Here is a 21,660-nt window from a genome sequence, read left to right as displayed (position 1 = left end):
GGGCCGCGGGGAGCCCGGGCCTCCCCTCGCCCGCCCCGCCCCGGCCCCGCCCCGGCCCCGCCCCCGCGGGGCGGAGCCCCGGCCGAGGCCCAGCCCCTCCACACCTCGCCCGCATTCTCCTCCCCGGATTCACTGGGTCCTGTCTCCACCAGAGGAGGATCTGGCTAACGGCAGAAAACTTGGCCTTAATGAATCTGACCAATGGAAGCACAACTAGACATTTTTTTCCCTTCTTAATCTTATATTAATGTATGTGTGAAAAGGCACACAAGTAAGCCGTCCCCTTTGTGCATCTCTAACCTAACAGCAGGTATCATCGCCGCGGGCGGGGGATGAATCCTCAGAGGCCGCAGGCCTGGGACAACCTGCAGACAGATCTGAACACTACACGGCGCTGGACCATCAAAGTGCATCGAAAAGATGCCACAGGAGGAGGTCGTGTGAGACTTTACAAAACACTGTTCTTGATTTGCTTTTTAAATTATCCAAGACTGAAGTAAAAAAAAAAAAAAAGTGTGTCTATATACCTCACAGTTCTCCCAAGTGTATGCTATCAAATGGTTAGTTTCTACTATCCCGTTTTCCTCTCAGAATGTAGGTATGAGACCACCCAGTACAGGTACTAAGGACTCCCCTTGAAGAGTGAGTGATGCCTACGTAACCCTGAAGGTGGTCTCCCTCTCCAAAACTTCATAGATTAATCTCTGCTTGCCCCAAAACTGACACTGGATACTTGAAAACTGTATTTGACAAGGCTCTCTTCTGACTCCACCAAAAATAAACTAACCACGCTTTATCTAATTCTAATCCCTGAAAAGTGTCTTTACCAGAATAACAATGGCTAATATTTATTGATGGCTTATTATTTGCCAGGAACTGAGCTAAATCCTTCACATGTACTGTTTCATCTTTAATCCCCAGCACCCTGGTCAACAGCTGTGTCCAAATAAAGACCACAGTAAAGGGGCTTGCTGGCTCCAGACCAGCTGTTTCTCAGACTCCTTTTTCCACATGAACAAAAGCAAGTTATCCTGTGAACTTTATATGTAACACAGCATCTTCTTTCAAAACAGGCAACAACTCCTCTAGGTCTAGAACATCTGCCACAGTGACTTCATATCAGCAATCAACTACCTCTCTTTTTAATAACAGTTTATTACTGGGACCCAAGAGCACTTTACTAAAATATCTCTAATGAATTATAATTTATCTGCTTGTATGTAAGCTTTTGAGCTCCTGCAGGGCAAGGAGCACCCCATCTTACTCCATTTTATAATCTCAGTGTCTAGAAGGATGCCTGGCACATTAGCAATGTTCAATAAATGTGTGTGAAATGCAGGGTTGAAAGAGTAAAGAATCCCCCATAGCAGGGATACTTGGGTGGCTTAGTGGTTGAGTGTCTGCCTTCGGCTCAGGGCGTGATTCCAGGGTCCTGGGATGGAGTCCCGGATTGGACTTCCTGCAGGGAGCCTGCTTCTCCCTCTGCCTATATCTCTGCCTCTCTCTGTCTCTCATGAATTAAAAAAATAATAATAACCCCCCATAATTTGGTACACTTCAACATATGGCTTAGTTTTATAAGATAAGCAGCCTAGGACACAATGTTTCCCCCTCTGAATTTGCTGGGGTTCATCTCTGGTAATGCTGTTAGGCAAGAGACCTGGTTCTAGTACTGGTTCCATCACTGGTTGGCTGAGATTCTCCAGGTCATCAAAATCAGGGCGCCATTTTGGTGTACTTCCAGAACGGTTTCATGCTTCCCACAGGCTATTAGAAAGGCAAAGAATTTGGGTTATGAATGCCTCATTTTAAGGAAAACCCAAGAAAGATGAACAGCAGCGTTTATATCATTAGGCTTACTGCAATGATGGGGCTACAGTCCCCACACTGCCTCACTGGTACATGTGTGTATGATCTGGTCACAACCTCCCTGTCCAGCTTCATCTTGTGCCATCCTAGTCCATCAGGTCTGAAAATGCATCATGCTCCTTTCCACCTCAGGGCCTTTGCGCCTGCTGTTACCATTGTCAGGAATGCTCTTCCTCTTCCTGTTCGCTGGGTTAGCATCTATTTATCTTTCAGCTTCCCTGAAGCCTCTGCCCTTGACCTATGCCCCTGATGTATGTTGTCACAGTAGCTCCAAGCTTTATTTCAGAGCACTTACCAGTTTTTCATGATCTATTTGTGATTATTTAATTAAGGTCCGTCTCCACTGTAAACAAGGATTCAGTCTGCTTTGCTTACTGTTGTGTCGCCAGCAAGCAGTACTTACTGTGTGTTCAAATTATTTTGAGGTTTTTTGTTGTTGTTATTGTTAGATGTCCTAAGTGTGTATTTGGCTGAGAACCCAGAAATCATCCTTGATAGGACTGATTAATGTGCTCTCCTCATTTGATAAACTCCTCTCAAAGATCACTACCTATCTTGTCTGCTGTGGTCCTGATTAATTCATCTGGTTTCCTAGTTTGAACCAACCTTACCCCACTGAGCCTCTCAATACCATGCTTTCCTACTACAGCTTTTTAGGTAAAACTGTTTGTTGTTAATGTTTACATATTATTTTGACTTAGAATTTCTTTCTTTGGGGGTATTTCTCTTTAGAAAACCTGTTCACAAATTCTAAAAGTACCCTTACAACACCAGTCTCTTTTGATGGCTGAGATCATTTCTGGCAGGCGAATTACAGCACCATTTAGCTGCCTCCTAAGATGGAAGAGTATGGAAGAGTATTGATGACAAAATATAAATGCTTAGTTTTTATCTCGCAACTCTTTTAAACAGACCGAGGCTGACTCTCACTACCAGAAACTGCTCACATATTTAATAACTTAGGCTGAGAGAGATAAATTGGTATTAATATAAAGATTTCCTATTTTTTAGTTGTATGTGCTATAATTCACAACGTGATAGAGTAAGATAGATACTGTAGATACTATAATCCTATGAGCTCAAATATATTTAGCCACAAAATAACTTTTGACTTTCTTCATCCTTTAGTTCCCTGAAATTTTCCTACTTATTAGCGTCTCATTAGTGTTCTCCTTCTCTCTTCACTGGGCAAGCTGACAGGTAGCCACGAACCTAGCATAAAGAGAAGGGAGAAATTTTCATATTTTGTTTCTCAGACTGGAAATCTCCAGGGACATTTTAGGCTTCCAACAGTTCAGAATCAACTGTACCTTTTTCAGACTTCCTCTGCACAAACCAGCCATGCCTGAGGGAGAAAGCAAGCATTTATAAAGAACACAGCCAAACCTCACCCAATTTCTCTTTTCAGCACCCTAATTAAAAAGGCTAAATGGGGTGGCTCCTCCACTCTCATGAAAATCATCTCTGAAGTAGCACTGAAACCTTTCAACAAAGGGGCATTTATACAGCACAATAGAACCTTGATATCTGCAATGCTTAAAAAAAATACATTCCCATTCCCAAGGAAATTAACTTGCCAGGTTCAGTTTCAAGCAACTAACCTTCCTTTTTTTTTTACTCCTTTATGATAAAAATAAATCCAAGAAAATTATTTTTCTTTATTATTAAAAATATTTTTTATTGACTGAAGCTGATCAATTTTCTTAGAAGGGACAGAAATGCACTTAGTATATTCTTTTAAAAAATTAAATTACAAGTTAAAAGGGAAGTGTTTTAGTCTTTAATGATAAAAAAAAATGCCTACAAAAATTGCAAGTTTTTGTTTGTGTAAGTAGATGGGACCTATTACAGACCCCGACGAGATGGGGCTCTGTTCAGCTTTGGGACAGAAGGACCTCAACTGTCAGTAACAGAGGAGATACTTTCCAGTTAAAAATATTTTGTATCCTATCATTTTATGTCTCTTTTACATAGCAAAGTCCAGAGCTAAAGCCACAAAAGAAGAGAATACCACTTCTCATATATTTGCAGGTGACTCTAATAAGCTGTTGGTTATAATTTAAAGCACAGGTTTTTTGAAAAAATCATAGTTAAAATAGCATTTTGTATACAGGGGTTCTCTATTTGATGTCCACATTTTTAAAGAGCTTCTCTAGTACTTAACTATAGTCTACATCTTTACAGAGAAGTCCTTTTCTCTCTAAGCATAATTCCAAGTTTGTATATAGATAAATACACAGTAAGGTCTAATTTCTTACACATAAAAAAATGTATCTTCAACATGAAAATGGTCAACTTGGAAACAAACAAAATATAGATGCTGAAAAATTAACTTTCAGTTTCTGCTTCCCTTGGGTATTAAATGTTGCTTACAAAGGATTACAATCCCCTTCTTGTTTTCAAGGTTAGGTATTAGGTATTGATGTCCGCTTCCTGCCTTCCGAAGATGAGAAATTGGCTTCTGCAAGAAGGAAAGAAACACAGAGTTAATAAAAATCGAGTCGAGAGCATTGGGTACTGTACTCTAAATTCCAGTCTCTAAAAAATTAACTATACGTCTTGATTTTTATCTTCCTAAGGTCACGCAAAATACCATAAATCTGAAAACTTCTCAGCAGAGAAAGAACAAGGGAGAGGAAGAGGGCTACCTACACTCACTGCTTTCACAGAATTCTTGACGTGCTCTCTTTTACCATGAAAGCATCTGAAATGAGTATACTTTTTAACTTACCAAACTGGATTCTGAAGAAACTTTGTATTTGAAATGCAGGTTTGATAGAAGGAAACACAAATCAAGAAAATACTTACTACATCAATGAATCTTTTTTTCTTTTTTTAAAGATTTTATTTTTAAATAATGTCCACACCCCACATAGGGCTCGAACTTACAACCCTGAGATCAAGAGTCACATGTTCCATGAACTGAACCAGCCAGGCACCCCACTCAATGAACCTTTTTATAAAACCTGAAACCCCAGAAAAGACTTCTTTCCAGAAGACATCCAAATGAAATTATGATGATTTTTTTTTTTAAAGAAAGAGGCAGCAGGGAAGGGCAGAGGGAGAGGAACAGAGAATCTTAAGCGGGCTCCATGCCTAGCATGGAGCCTGATGCCAGGCTCAATCTCATGACCCTGAGATCATGACCTAAGCCGAAATCAAGAGTTGGATGCTTAACCGACTGAGCTACCCAGGTGCTCCTAAAATGTTAGATTCTGACTTTGAAAACTGTCTGTATTCACTTCCTTGTGTTTAAAATTCTAGGTATTGAGAACAAAACTCTTTGATCTTCATTTCTCATACAAACAACTGACTTTTACTGATTAAATTTAGAAGGTATGTATAAATAGGTCAAACAAGAGAAAGGATTATAGGTCAAACAAATGCATGGCCTTGACTCTATTATCAATGTTCCCAAGTTACTTATTAAATATCAAATAGCTATAAGAGGAGATAAACAAAGGTGACTTACCTATGACCACAATGAATAGTGAAGTTGACTTTTGTTTTCTTCAATTACTAATAAAAGTATTTTTTTGAGCTGACTCTTCTGAGACTTCTAAATTCTACAAAACAACTTCAAAATTAGTATCCAGGAGAGAAAAACTGGACAATACTTAAGACAATACACAAATATAGGGGCGCCTGGGTGGCTCAGTTGGTTAAGTATCTGCTTTCGGTTCAGGTCATGATCCCAGAGTCCTGGGATTGAGCTCCCTGCTAAGTGGGGAGTCTGCTTGTCCCTCTCCCCCTGCCCCTCCACTCCCTACTCATTCTCACTCTTTAATAAATAAATAAAATCTAAAAAAAAAACCCCAAAAACAAACACACACAAATACAGCAGAAATGCCCTTAAAATACCTTACAGAATTAATGAAATATAATGAAGTAATTTCATACAACTAACATCCTTCCAGCAAAGAGGTACTGATTTCCTATTCATGTGTGCAGCCCTTTTCCTGTCTCTAACTGCCTAGTAGGAAGGCTTTGTTTGCTTTACAATGTGTGTTATTCCTTAAACAATGGCAATCAAATAATGCCCAAATATAACTGGCTCTTTATCACAGCCTTAACATGGACTGTGTTGAGCCCTTAATGAGACAGTGGTCCTCAATAAGAGTGAACAACTCTTAAGTGCCACTGTTAAATTATAAGTACCTACTGAGGACTTGGTTAGCATTGTCAGGTGTTTGGGGAGATATTTTTAAAAAGAAGAAGAAGAAAAAAAAAAAGGACAGAGGAGGAAGATACCTGGAAAGACACTGGTAGACTCAGGTGGTAAACTTTAGCTTGCAGGATAAGCCACCTCCTCAGCATCTTCCTCCTCCCTTTGGGACCTACATTTGAGCTAGTGAGGGTTATTCTCTGGGCTTTCATTCATGCTGCTTCCTCTCTGCTCAAGCAGCCTTCTCATGAATTTTATAATCTGATGTATTTTATTAATTTAAAAACATGATTCTAATGGGAGAAGATAGTTGTGAAAGACCTAGATGATAAAGGGCTAGTATCCAGAATCTATAAAGAACTCATCAAAACTGACACCCCAAAAATAATCCACTTAAGACATGGGCAGAACACATGAACAGACATTTCTCCGAAGATGATATCCAGATGGCTAACAGACACATGTAAAAATTCTCAGCATCACTCATCAGCAGGGAAATACAAACCAAAACCACAATGAGATACCACCTCACCCCCTGCTAGAATGGTTAAAATTAACTCAGGAAACAACAGGTGTTGGTGAGGATGTAGAGAAAGGAGAACACTTTTGTACTGTTGGTGGAATGCAAACTGGTGTAGCCACTCTGGAAAACAGTATGGAGGTTCCTCAAAAAGTGAAAAATAGAGCTACCCTATGACCCACCAATTGTACTACTAGGTATTTATGCAAAGGATACAAAAATGCTGATTCAGGGCAGCCCAGGTGGCTCAGCAGTTTAGCACTGCCTTCAGCCCAGGGTGTGGTCCTGGAGATTGAGTCCCATGTTGGGCTCCCTGCTTGGAGCCTGCTTCTCCCTCTGCCTGTGTCTCTGCCTCTCTCTCTCTCTCTCTCTGCGTCTCTCATGAATAAATAAATAAAATCTTTTAAAAAAATACTGATTCAATGGGGTACATATACCCCGATGTTTATAGCAACAATGTCCATAATAGCTAAACTATGGAAAAAGCCTGGGTGTCCATCCACAGATGTATAAAGATGTGGTATATATACACAATGGAATATTACTCAGCCATCAAAAAGAATGAAATCTTGCCATTTGCAACAATGTGGATGGAGCTAGAGGGCATTATGCTAAGTGAAATAAGTTAGAGAAAGACAAATACCATATGATTTCACTCCTATGTGGAATTTAAGAAACAAAACTGATGAACATAGAGGAAGGGGAGGAAAAATAAAATAAGATAAAAACAGAGAGGAAGGCAAACCATAAGAGGTTGTTAACTATAGAGCACAAACTGAGGGTTGCTGGAGGGGAGGAGGGTGGGATTAGGATGTGCTAAATGGGTGATGGGTATTAAGGAGGGAACCTGTTGGGATGAGCACTGGGTGTTGCATGTAAGTGAAGAATCACTCAATTCCACTCCTGAAACCAATACTATACATACATTAACTTGAACTTAAAAAAAAAAAAAACATATCAAAACGAAGATTATTCAAAGAGGATCTGTAAGCTTTACCAGCCTGCCACAAAAAAAAAGGTTAAGAATCCTGGTGGACAACACCAACAGTCTCAAACTAGCGATGAGGATGTGCAGTCCCATGTACTTGTCAAACAGTCCAAATTCAGATTCCAGTTGAATCCCTCCCCATCCCCACCCCTCAAGTAAGTAGAAAGCCTGCTGCAGGGTAAGGTGATATGGTCAGCTGTGCTGCATTTTACTCTCTCCTTTTTTCTCTCTTTTTTAAATTATTGGGGCTATTTTTTTAATAGTTAAAACACTGACATTAAATAGTACATATTCTTATTCCCATCCCCTTTTTGTATATGTGATCAATACCATAGGAACCTTTCAGCATCTTGCTTCTATTCACTTAATAACATATCCCAGAAGTATTTCCACTCTAAGACTTTCCTCATTATGTTTTATGGCTAAGTAATATTCCACCCGGTGGACATACCATTGCTACTCCCTCAGTTCCTTCTTGCTGGACACTTGGATTGTTTCCAAATTTTTGCTATTTTGAAGCAGTGCTGCAACAAAAAACTTGTACATGTGCCACTTTATACACATGTGGATGTACTCATAGGAGAGATTCCCAGAGCAACACTACTGTATCAAAGGATCAGTTCTGCAATTTTTAGGAAACAGTGCCAAGTTCCCTGCCAGAAAGTTTGAATCACTCTGTGCTCCCCCAACAAAGTCTAAGTGTGCATTTCAGAAAAAGGCTTTGAAATAAGACCCTTGTTCTCAGCGCCAGATGGCAAAAATGGTGAAACAGGCCACGCAGAACTTTATCCCGCTTATTTGTTTTTTTCTCTAACTAGCTATACCCCATTCACAGGACCAGAGGGAGGGAGTCATTAAGTATGTTGCCAAGTAGATTTCTGTTGTTGTTTTTTTAAAGATTTTTTTTTATTTGAGAGAGAGAGAGCCAGAGCGCACAAGCAGGGGGAGGCGCCGAAGGAGAGGGAGAAGCAGACTCGCCACTGAGCAGGGAGCCTGATGCCCAGGATCCCAGGACCCCAGGACCCCAGGATCATGATCTGAGCTGAAGGCAGACAGATGCTTAATGGACAGAGCCAGCCAGGTGCCCCTAGATTTCTGTTAATTGAATTGTTTTTGCAACATTTCCAGAATTAATTAATAATCTTCTGGAAAATTTAATACATCTGAAGCCAGTATTGTTTTTCCAACTAATTCCAAATGATTATCTAGTTCCAGCTGTGGCACATTAAGTACGAGATTTAATCACTTTTCCTCACCCATGAGATGTAAGGTTGAGATTACGTACCTCTACTGGGTCTTTCTAGCTCAAAAATTCTCTGAAACCAAGTTTTTGCCAACTTCAAGAGCTTTAGCATTTTTTCAGTCTGTAGCTGAGGTTACTGTTTTGTCTTTTTCCTGTTTTTTTCCTATCAGGTCTATTCCAGGTATTTACTGACAATCTCTGTAGCAGGTACTGCATATGCTACAACCAGGAATGCCAAGATGAGTAAGGGGGGTTACTGAAGATGCTCATGGAGGACAGGAAGAAACGCACGCAGTCTGCTATCATGCATGTAGTCTGCTTACATGCTCACAGACACACATAGCTGTGCCATGAGGACAGAAGTGAAGGAGCTATTGATTCTTAGATAGGAACTTAACATACAATCCTAAGAAGAGATTAAGAGCCTGAGGCCATGAGAATGAATAGGGGTCTATCAGGTAGATCATACTCAAAGATAGTTCTGCTATTTTTTTTTAAAGATTTTATTTATTTATTCATGAGAGACACAGAGAGAGAGGCAGAGACACAGGCAGAGGGAGAAGCAGGCTCCATGCAGGGAGCCCGATGTGGGGCTCGATCCGGGGTCTCCAGGATCACACCCCAGGCTGCAGGCAGCACTAAACCGCTGTGCCACCAGGGCTCCCCAATAGTTCTGCTATTAACACTTGTTTTGAGAATGTGAATTTGTTCGGACACAGCAGACATATTAGGGAGCAATTTGGGCATAATGTGGTTTGTGTTTACTTATGTACAACTTTGTCCATGAGAAACACTAGCTAAGTTGTACCCAGCTGGACTGAGCCATGGCATGTAGGAATACATACACATGTGCCCCTCAAACATCTGCTGGCCCCTGCAGCTTCCCAGGTGTGTTATAAGCCACACCTAACCACATCTTCTGCTATGCTTTCTCATCCGATTACCTTCCTGCCACTTCCTAGTGGATCACAAACTGTCACCTACCTCCCTGACACCCAATTCTACATGCAAACTTCAAGTCTTTTTCAAGATTAAGTGCTATATTTATTGCAGTAGTTAGGTATTTCTTAACCACCTAACAGGTATAAAAACTCTTGACCATTTTGATTATATTCCTATCCTCAAAAAAAGAAAAATGTATCACGGACAAAGTGTTTGAGTGTTATGTTCCTAATCTCATTTTTCCTGTAAGCTGTGTATTTCTATCGTCTGCACATTTTGCACTGTGCAGCCATTTTTAGGAATCCATAAGTTGTATTACAGATGAAGTAATATGGTTATCAAAATATTAAACAAGGTTATGATATAAGAATATACACTGTTTTTAAGTTTTATTCAAGTAATCTCTATACCCCACGAGGGGTTCAAACTTGCTGCCCCATGATCAAGGCTGCAAACTCCACTGACTAATCCAACCAGGTGCCCCCTTACACTTTTTAAAAAATTTTTATTTATTTATTTGAGAGAGAGCAAGAATACGAAGGGGGGAGGGGGCAGAGGGAGAGGAAGAAGCAGACTCCCCACTGAGCAGGGAGGGCAAAGCAAAACTGGACTCAATCCCAGGACCCTGGGATTATGACCTGAGCTGAGGGCAGTCAGATGCTTAACCAATGGGCCACCCAGGTGCCTTTGTACTCTTCATTATTAAAGCATTAAATAATAAGACCTAGCAACAAGTCTACTATTTTGTAATTTTGAGGTAGTGCTAAGTAATAAAGGATATTTCAAGATATGTGCAATAACTATAATGTGATATGAAACCATGTGTAATCTCTATTAGGAACAAAGTCATGGGTGTTACATACTATTATGGCTTGTTTCCTATATTCATAATTAAAAGAAGTGGTAAATTTCAATTAGAGATTAGATTAAAATAAGCTTATGTGTGATTTCTATTACTATCAAAATTTATGGATCCCTTGAATTCTATTCAACAAAGTCTGATTAAAAATCTCTGCCCAAGAATGCCCTGGTGGCTCAGGGGTTGAGCGTCTGCCTTTGGCACAGGTCATGATCCCAGGGTCCTGGGACTGAGTCCCACATCAGGTTCCCCACAGGGAGCCTGCTTCTCTCTCTGCCTATGTCTCTGCCTCTCTCTGTGTGTCTCTCATGAATAAATAAAATCTTTAAAAAAAATCTCTGCCCAACAAATACTGAGAAAAACAGTAGATTAATAGTCACCGGGAGCTAGGGAGAGGGAATGGCGAGTGACTGCTAATAGGTACAGAGGTTTCTTTTGGAATGATGAAAATGTTCTAAAATTGGATTGTTGTGATGGTTGCACAACTTTGTAAATATACTAAAACCACTGGATTGTGCATTTCACATGGAAGAACATTCACATGGTGTATGTATATTATATCTCAATAAAGCTGTTTACAAAAAAATGTTACGAACACTTAAAAACACTTTCTGCCCCAAAGTAAATAAATTACTTCACTAATGTTTCAAAGAGTTTGTTGAGGGAAAAAAAAAAAAAAAAAAAAAACTTCCCAGAAAACACCACACAGTCCATCAGGGTTTCCACTTTGAAAAGCTTATATGGCATACATGGTATATAAACTATTAAAAATCACTATTTCTGGAGCCCATTATTCTTGAAGGTAATCTTTGAAACCACCTATTGAAGCTCATGGCAATGAGCGTGCTGATTCTAAAATGGTTAATGTTCTTGGGACACCTGGCTGCTTCAGTCAGTAGAGTGTGTGACTCTTGATCTCTGGAGTTGTGAGTTTGAGCCCCAAGTTGAGTGCAGAGATGTCTTAAAAATAACATTTTTTATTTTTTTTTTAAGATTTTATTTACTTATTCATGAGACACACACACACACACACACACAGAGAGAGAGAGAGAGAGAGAGAGAGAGAGAGAGAGAGGCAGAGACACAGGCAGAGGGAGAAGCAGGCTCCATGCAGGGAGCCCGACGTGGGACTCAATCCCGGGTCTCCAGGATCACACCCTGGGCTGAAGGCGGCACTAAACCGCTGAGCCACCCGGGCTGCCCAAAAATAAAATCCTTTAAAAAGGGGCACCTGGGTGGCTCATCTGGGTAAATGTCTGCCTTTGGCTCAGGAGCAATCTGGGGTCCTGGGATCAAGCCCCACATTGGGCTTCCTGCTCAATGGGGAGTCTGCTTCTCCCTCTCCCTCTGCCTGATGCTCCCCTTGTTTGCTCTCTTTCTCTCTGTCAAACAATAAATTAAAAAAAATTTAAATCTTTTAAAGAATAATAGTAAAATAAGTGGTTAATGTTCTGGTTTCAAATCATCTGTGTCTGATGGAAACAGCTTCATGGAACTCTGAATCTAATAAAATACCAATATGATGGAGAGCTAATAAGCAAGCAATGCCACCAGAAAGCATTTCATTGAACAAGGCAAGGATGTTCACTCTCACTTTGCTATTCAGCATTGACACGGAGGTCTTAGCCAGAGCAATTAGGTAAGAACTTTTTCTTATAACCTAACATAACCTAAAGATTAGAAAGATTAGTTTCCTATAATATAACCTAAAGATTAGAAAAAGAAAATCTTTATTCACAAATAACATGATTGTCTATGTAGAAAATCCTAAGAATCTACAGAAAACCTACCAGAATAGGTGAATTTAGTTAAGAACAATTTACAAAAGTCAACTGTAGTTCTTTATACCATCAGCAGATAATTAGTGATAAATAATAAGTACCACATATAATAGCATCAATAAACAAAATAACAGGAATACATTTAACAAAGGATGTGCAAGACCCCTATAAAAACTACAAAATATAGTTAAGAGAAATGAAGGAAGACCTAAATAAATGGAGATATACTCTTTTCAAAATGTCAATTTTCCCCAAAGTGATCTAGAAATTCAATGAAATCACATTATCAGAATGTATTTTTGTAAAAAAAAAAAAAAAATGACAAGTTGACTCTAAAACTGCCATGGACCTGCAAAAGATCTAGGATAGAAAAAGCAATTTTGCAAAAAAAAAAAAAAAAAGAAAGAAAGAGAAAGAAAAAAAGAAAAAGTAGAGCATGTATACTACTTGATTTCAAGACTTTTTTTTTAAATTTTTATTTATTTATGATAGTCAAAGAGAGAGAGAGAGCGAGAGAGAGAGAGAGGCAGAGACACAGGCAGAGGGAGAAGCAGGCTCCATGCACCGGGAGCCCGATGTGGGATTCGATCCCAGATCTCCAGGATCGCGCCCTGGGCCAAAGGCAGGCGCCAAACTGCTGCGCCACCCAGGGATCCCGATTTCAAGACTTTCTATAGTCACATAATCAATAGTGTGGTATAAGAACAACCAGATCAGGGGGATCCCTGGGTGGCTCAGCGGTTTGGCGCCTGCCTTCGGTCCAGGCATGATCCTGTAGTCCCCGGATCGAGTCCCACGTCGGGCTCCCTGCATGGAGCCTGCTTCTGTCTCTGCCCCCCTCTCTCTCTCTCTATCACGAATGAATAAATAAAGTCTTTAAAAAAAAAAAAAAAAGAACAACCAGATCAATAGAACTGATCGGAGTCCAAAAATAGACCCTTGCATACACAGTAAACTGATTTTCAACAAAGTTGCCAAAAGTAATTTAACGAGAAAGGACAGTCTTTTCACAAATGGTGCTGGAACTAGATATCTATGTGAGGAAAAATGAACCTGATCCTTATTTCATACCATCTGCAAATATTAAATTGAAATAAACCATAGACCTAAAGAGGACTTTAAAACTTTCAGGAGGAGAAAATATTCACACCCTTGGGGTAAATTTCACAGGATACAAAAAGCATCATTTGAAAAAAATTGATAAACTAGACTTCATCACAATTTTACATTTCTGCTCTTCAAAAGACACTTTAGAAAATAAAAAGGCAAACCACAAACTGGGAGAAAATAGTCGCAATATATCTGACAAAAGACAAAAGCTGTGTGTGCAGACTATATTAAGAACTTTTACAATTCAATAACAGAGGGAACAATTCAAATTTAAAATAGGCAGAAGTCTTGAACAGACACTTCACAAGAGAAGATATGTGAAGAGCCAATAAGCACATGAAAAGATGCCAGTCATTATGTTATCACGAAAATACAAGTTAAGCAGTAAACAGATGCCACTTCACATTTACTAGGATGACTCTTATCAAGCTGACTGACAAAACCAAGTGCTGGTGAAGTCACATAGCACCTGCAACTGTCATACACTGCTGGCAGGGATACAAAGGGTGTGAACCACCTTTAAACACTGTATGGTGGTTTATTAAAAAGTTAAATATATAAAAACATATGTTAATTAAAAAAGGCTTATATAAAAATGTTCATAGCAGCTATATTCATAATAAGCCCAAACTGGAAACAACCCAAATGCCCCATCAACAGGTAAAAAGATAAACTGGTCTACTCATACGACCGAATACTAATCAGCAATGAAAAGAAGTGAAGTACCAACACATACATTGTCATGGATGAATCTCAATTCTATTGAAAGAAGCTAGACAAAGTGTACATACTATATGACTGCATTTATATTAAGTTCTAGAATAGGCAAAACTATTCTCTCATGATAAAAATCAGATCGGTAGTTCTCTGGGGTGGGTGTAAGGTGGGGCGGGGGTTCACTCCAAAGAACATGAAGGAATTTTCTGAGGTGATGGAAATATTCTGTATCTTGACTGGGGTATTGGTTACACGAGTGTATATACATTTATTTAAACTTACTGAACTAGTGATCTGTACTAGTTTTCTTCTTTTTTAAGATTTTATTTATTTATTCATGAGAGACACAGAGAGAGGCAGAGACACAGGCAGAGGGAGAAGCAGGCTCCATTCAGGGAGCCCGATGTGGGATCCAACCCCAGGTCTCCAGGATCAGGCCCTGGGCCGAAGGCAGGCGCTCAACCGCTGAGCCACCCAGGCATCCCTGTACTACTTTTCATTAAAGAATAAGTACATAGGCATTAAAGTCTACAGGCAAAGTTGATTTTAAAAGAAGTATTTCAGAGTTCTTATAGATCTTTTTTAATTTAGTTCTTTAGTCAGGGATACAAAAGAGTTTAGTTTGATGGCTTTCAAATATCTTTATGCACATAGCATGCCCAAGCAATGCACCTGAACTCTTAAATATAAAGCATCAGCTCTAAGCTCTTACTCTGCAGATTGGGAAAATGGAGCCCAAGTATCCTGATTTCAAGTTCAATATTGTTTTCACTATTTATGTTAAGGCTATAAAATCCACAAAGCAACTTATATTAGTGCTATTGAAATGTTACTGTGCTCAGAAAAAGCAATTAAAATTAACAATGAGAACACTCCCTGAAGAAATGATAGATTTAAAACGACTATTCTGCAATTCCTAATGAAATATCAGATCTAAGTAATAATAATCAAAGAACATTAAAATCATTAAGTGAACTTTACAATATAAGAGCTCAGGCTGACAAACTCTTGAATTTCTGATCAAGCTTTACTTCCACAAATGGCACAACCAGATGTTAGGGTCCTCCTAATATGATGGAATAGGCAGCAGAAAGCATCACCAGTGAAGTAGTGATGCCAAAGCAAACAAAACCCCCAAATGATCCCAAGTCTCATCAAGGCACTAGATCTAAATACCAGTTCCTAGGAATCATGGATGGTAGAGGAATGTGTTAAATTAACAGTGAAGACATGTAGCAAGATCCAGAATGTGGGAAATTCTATAGGACACATGACCCAATGTTTCTTCCACAAATAAATGACATTAAAAATGAAGAAGAAGAAAGAAGAGGAAGTAAGAAGGAAGATGGGGAAGGACTGGTCAGTAATAAACTTTATTATTTTTTTTTCAAGTGTATATTTTTTTTACTAATCTCTATACCCAACATGGGGCTCAAACTCATGACCTTAAGATCAAGAGTTACATGTTCTTCCAACTGAGCCAGCCGGGTATCCCTTAAGAGAGAATTTATTGGGATCCCTGGGTGGCGCAGCGGTTTGGCGCCTGCCTTTGGCCCAGGGCGCGATCCTGGAGACCCGGGATCGAATCCCACATCAGGCTCCCGGTGCATGGAGCCTGCTTCTCCCTCCGCCTGTGTCTCTGCCTCTCTCTCTCTCTCTCTGTGACTATCATAAATAAAAAAAAAAAAAAAAAAAAAAAAAAAGAGAGAATTTATTTTTTTTTAATTTTAAGATTTTATTTACGTATTTGAGAGAGAGAGAGCGTGTGTGCGTGCATGCACATGAGTGGGGAATGGGGAGAGAGGGAGAGGAACAAGCAGATTCCCTGCTGAGGAGGGAGCCTGACATAGGGCTTGATCCCAGGACCCTGAAATCATGACCTGATCCGAAGGTAGACGCTTAATCCAATGAGCCACCTAGGTGCCCCATTAAAGGATACATCCCTGGATGCCTGGGTGCTCAGGGGTTGAGCATCTGCCTTCAGCTCAGGGAGTGATCCTGGGCCCTGGGATTGAGTCCCACATCAGGCTCCCTGCGAGGAGCCTGCTTTTACCTCTGTCTATGTCTCTGCTTCTCTCCCTGTGTCTCTCATGAATAAATAAAATCTTTAAAAAATTGTTTTAAAAATAAAATGCTAATAAGAAAACAAGTATGGATAGGGGCAAGATAAAAACAGCAGAAAGCTGAAAGTCTGTAATTGTAATATTCTACCTCTGTATTTAAAATTTTCTATAGTAAAATGTATATTTTTTATATCCCCAAGAATTTATATTCATATGCCCAGGCAATTAGAAAGAGGAAGTCTGGGTACAGTGACATTTGAGTGTGCTTTTCCCCTCATCTTTAAAAACCAGTGTGCTACCTCTCTGCCTCAGAGACATAAAGGATCTTTCCTTCTAATAGAAAGGGATGGTCAACCAGTGATACTTGTAAATGAGTACTCAGTGGAATATTCAGATACACAGATAGGGTCAAAAGAAAAGTAACCACATACATTTCTGGCACTGCTCCTGAGACTCTCAGAACTGATGGGGAGCAGAGTACTCAGCTCCAGGTCTGTCACCATCTGGCGAGACTCTGCCAGCAAACGCTGAAGCTTGCTTGTGGGCGAAAAGTCATCCTGGGAAGACAGCACAATGTAAGCAAGAGATCAGGAAGCATTTTTAAATGTTTAGAGTTACAAGTACAATGTTATAAACACAACAACCCATTAATATTTCTCTGACTTTAGGTATTTACATATCAAAGCAGGACATTAAAAACTAGAATAACCAAATTCCATTTATTTCTTAGACCCTATTTAGCAAGGGGCACCTGGGTGGCTCAATTGGTTGAGCATCCAACTCTTGTTTTTGTTTTAAGATTTTATTTACTTATTCATGAGAGACAGAGAGAGAGAGGCAGGGACATAGGCACAATGAGAAGCAGGCTTCATGCAGGGAGCCCGGGATTCGATCCCAGGACTCCAGGATCATGCCCCAGATCAGGCTCTGCACTCAACATGGAGCCTGCTTCAGATACTTTCTCCTTTTTTTATGTCCCTCCCACTTGTGCTCTAATAAATAAATCTTAAAAAAAAAAAAAAAAAAAGGACCTATTTGGCTAAATAATTTGACTTCAACATAACTTACAACTAATTAACATTCATGTGATAAAAATCACATGATAGGTAAGCTAGGGTGCCTGGCTGCCTCAGTAGGTAGAGCATGTGACTCTTGATCTTGGGGTTGTGAATGAGCCCCATACTGGATTTGGAGATTAAAGATAAAATCTTAAAAAAAAAAAAAAAAAAAAAAAAAAAAAAAGGTCGTCTGGGTGTCTGCCTTCGGCTCAGGTCATGATCCCAGCGTCCCGGGATCGAGTCTTGCATCGGGCTCCTTGTTCAGTAGGGAGACTGCTTCTCCCTCTCCCCCTCCCCCTTGCGCTCTCTGTCAAATAAATAAAGAACATCTTTAAAAAGTATCTAGACTAATTTTTTCATTAAGGAAAATTAATTCTAGGGGCACCTGGATGGCTCAGGCAGTTAAACATCTGACTTTTGATCTCCACTCAGGTTTTGATCTCAGGGTTGTGAGTTCAAGCTCCACATTGGACTCCACACTGGTAGTGGAGCCTGCTTAAAAAAAAAAGTTAATTCTGATTTTCCAGGAACAAAGATGATCCCTACTGACCTAGAAGATATCTGTGTGCACATGCACAGACACACACTAAATATATATGTATATATGACAATGTAAGCATGCAATGCCATATTTTGCCTCAGAAAAATAGGTACAAACATTGAAAAAGGGTAACTAATACCTGAAATGATACCCACAATGAATAGGGATCCTATTCATCAAACCTATGCTCCTTTGGAATCTCTGCCCACGAGTTTCTCCTCCCATTCCCAGGCAATACTCATCTGTTTTGTCACTAGAGGCTAGTTTGCATTTTCTAGAGTTTTATATAAACATGTTCAAAATTTTGTCTATCTGGCATCTTTCATTCAGCATCATTATCTTGAGATTTACCCATGTTAGGTATTCATAAGTGATGTATTCCTTTTTTATTCCTGAGGAGTACTCCATTGCATGGATACACCACAGTTTGTCTACCAATTGATGTGTATTTGGATTGTTTCCAGTTTTCTAGCTAATACAAATAAATCTGTTTAAATATTCACGTGCAAGTTTCTTTTCTTTTTTTTTTTTAATTTTTATTTATTTATGATAGTCAGAGAGAGAGAGGCAGAGACACAGGCAGAGGGAGAAGCAGGCTCCATGCACCGGGAGCCCGACGCGGGATCCGATCCCGGGTCTCCAGGATCGCGCCCCGGGCCAAAGGCAAGCGCCAAACCACTGCGCCACCCAGGGATCCCACACGTGCAAGTTTCTGTATGACACGTCTCCATTTCTCTAGGAGTAGAATAGTTGGGATATGGTAGGTGTATATATGACTCTTTAAGAAACTACCAAAGAGTTTTCCCAAGTGAATTTTTCCACCACCAGTGAATGAAAAGTCTCTGTTGCTCCAGATTCGAGTCAGCACTTGGTACAGTCAATTTTTTAACAAAGAGAATAACACTCATCAGGTACCCATTAGAGGCCAGGCCCAGCAGTATCACATTTAGACCACGCAACTGTAATGTTATTATTGTATATTTGCACATAAGAAATCAAGGCTCAAAGAAAGTAAATGTCATTGAGCAAAGACAAAGCAAGACAAGGATTTGAACTCGGAACTGTTTCAAACCCCATTGTCTTCCCCCAAAGAACACCCAAAGTAAGTTCATCTGAACTTATTTCCTCTGTGAAAGAGCTGCAATGAAGATCCTGTTTATGGTGAACACACTGACTGGCTCATTCATGATAGTAACAATGTACTAACAACCCCACTGACCATAGGAGGGGAGTGAGCAAACTGGTTTATTCAATCAATGGACTACACATCAACAATCAAAATGAAGGGACTAAGTCTTCAAGTATCAAATGTCACAAAATATTCAGAGTTGGAAAAAATCATATTGTAAAAGGACAGAGATAGTAATTTGACCACCTATGTATATTTTATTTAAGATTTATTTATTTGAGAGCATGCATTTCTGTGTGTGAGAGCAGGGCAAGGGGAAGAAGGAAAGAATCTCAAGCAGTCTCCCCACTGAGTGCAGAGCTCCATCCCATGACCCTGAGGTCACCCTGCGCTGAAATCAAGAGTGGGATGCTTAACCAATTGAGCCACCCAGGCGCCCCCATTTATGTACATTTTAGGCACAAAACAACACTATGTAGTGCTTAAATATATGCTTTTTATATACTAAAAGTATAAGAACAAGCATGAATGCAACATCAGAATAATGATTAGTTGGAGACGGTGGGGAGAACAGTGCTTGGGACTACCACTTTCTCTGTAACATTTCTTTCTTTTTTTTTTTTCTCTGTAACATTTCTTAAACAAGAAAAATAAAGCAAATATGGCAAAATATAAACATGTTAGATTTGAATGTAGGTGAACTTTGCTTGTTATAGCCTTCATTTTTTATGTTTAAAATGTGTTAAAATAAAATAAAATAAAATAAAAATAAAATAAATAAAAATATATATCTACAAATCACCTAGAAGACTGAGGGACATTTTGCCTAGAGTCAATCCATAGGATAATATTTTAAGGAAACAGGACGGCAGCCCGGTGCCTCAGCAGTTTAGCACCGCCTTCAGCAGTTTAGCACCGCCTTCAGCCCAAGGGGTGATCCTGGAGACCCGGGATGGGCTCCCTGCATGGAGCCTGCTTCTCCCTCTGCCTGTGTCTCTGCCTCTCTCTCTCTCTGTCTCTCATGAATAAATAAATAAAATCTTAAAAAAAAAAAAAAAAAAGAAACAGAAGGAAACTCTGACTTTGGTTAAATGGTATCATCAAAATACCGTAATTAAAAAAACAAAAACAAAAAACCAACTGAAGAATGACCAAAATTAAGCACACTAAAAGCAGTTACAGAAGAATTAAAAGTATGTTGGGGAGAAGTCTTGCTTGAATAAGCTGGGTATTTCTCCCATCCAAGTACTAACCAGGCCCAACCCTGCTTAGCTTCCGAGATCAGGCGAGATCGGGCACGTTCAGGGTGGTTATGGCTGTAGACAAGCTGGGTATTTCTTTCTTTTTTTTCTTTTTAAAGATGTATTTATTCATGAGAGACACACAGAGAGAGAGAAAGGCAGAGACACAGGCAGAGGGAGAGTCAGGCTCCCCGCAGGGAACCCGATCTGGATTCCAGAACCACACCCTAAGCCGAAGGCAGATGCTCAACCCCTGAGCCACCCAGTGTCCCAAGCTGGGTATTTATAAGCAAAATACAAACCTTTTCACTGGACAATGGTGTCTCTTTGTTGAATAACAAAATCTTAGATGAGTTCTTTGCATCAGAAGAGGGCTCTGTCTCTATTAATTTCTCATCCTCTCTTGTGACAGATTTTGAAGAACCCAAACAGTGGGAATGCTGGATGGCAATTAGCTCACTATAAATAATAAAACGAAACCGAAACAGACATCTTAAAAGGGTATCAAACATATATCACCAACATTCTTATACTTAAAAGTATCTCAACAGGACAAAAAAAAAAAAAAAAAAAAAAAGCTGTTTTTCTTTTTAATGAAGAAGCTCCAGTTTGAGTAGAACATTATAGATTTGAGTAGAATACTTGAGTAGAATATTATAAATTGATGCATACCCTTTGCAGTATTAAATCAGAATTATCAGTTAAAGGGTTAACAACAGAATAGAGAATTTCCCTCCCCCTTCCAAAAACAAGAAAACAAAAAAGAAGGTTCAAGAGACAGGATCATCCAAAAGGGAGGACACAGGTTAAACTTGTGAAAATTTTTGAGTTTTTGTTTTGTGAAGCTGGTTTTTGCTAATGGTTTTTAAAAGGCCTTTTGTGAAAGTAGAACAGCACTGTGTGGCTGTTAATTCTTCTATAGATCCTCAGTATCAGAGAACAGACACATATAGCCAAGCTTCTGGGTAAATTATTAAAGTGTGGGCTCAAAGTGGAGAGAATCACAAAAGCTGTTCTGGAACAGACCAGAGGCACTGGAGCCTCTTCCTCCCATGTTCCCTATATTTGAAGGCTGCCATGGCTTCTCCCTCTACAGCTAAACCCTTATTTATCAAATGGAAGGGTGGTACAAGTGTGAGCATTTTAGTTTGATAATAGAACAGGTACACATTCAGTTCTTATAATCTAAGGAAATATAGGAAAACATAATTATCTTTTCTATTTAATCACGTATTTGTCATGTGATGTCTCGGCATGTGCCTCTGCTGGCAGGCACTGGTCGTTTCGATTATTTCAAGCTGGTGAGGTCAAAAGGGTCTTGAAACAAAACTCCAAATTTGATTTGAATTTTTTCATATGATTTTTAAATGACTCAGGCTTCTCAAAGGGCCAAAGAAAAATCCAAATAATGAAAATACCATAAAGAAATTTTAT

The 21,660-nt window shown here is 39.5% G+C and overlaps 1 protein-coding gene across 6 annotated transcripts in view; it reads right to left on the bottom strand.

Moving 5' to 3' along the window:
* Positions 1–3,518: 3,518 nt before the first annotated feature.
* The window catches only part of CCDC62 (coiled-coil domain containing 62), a 39,667-nt gene continuing 21,525 nt past the window's right edge, over positions 3,519–21,660 (bottom strand). The window contains exons 10-13 of one of the 6 annotated variants that reach the window (XM_041729144.1): positions 20,529–20,685; positions 16,689–16,814; positions 5,342–5,435; positions 4,204–4,330 (exon numbers count right to left, since the gene is read on the bottom strand). In XM_041729144.1, the coding sequence (XP_041585078.1) occupies positions 5,382–5,435; positions 16,689–16,814; positions 20,529–20,685 (337 nt within the window). In that variant the 3' untranslated portion in view covers positions 4,204–4,330; positions 5,342–5,381. Of the gene's footprint in view, positions 4,331–5,341; positions 5,436–16,688; positions 16,815–20,528; positions 20,686–21,660 lie in introns of all 6 variants that reach the window. The other 5 variants (XM_041729146.1, XM_041729148.1, XM_041729145.1 and 2 more) reach the window with 5 other exon arrangements.

Source organism: Vulpes lagopus, chromosome 14, assembly GCF_018345385.1.
Source record: "Vulpes lagopus strain Blue_001 chromosome 14, ASM1834538v1, whole genome shotgun sequence".
In the NCBI taxonomy this organism is placed as follows: Eukaryota; Metazoa; Chordata; class Mammalia; order Carnivora; family Canidae; genus Vulpes; species Vulpes lagopus.
Note: the sequence above shows the minus strand (reverse complement) of the source record. Positions and strands in the feature narration are given on the sequence as shown.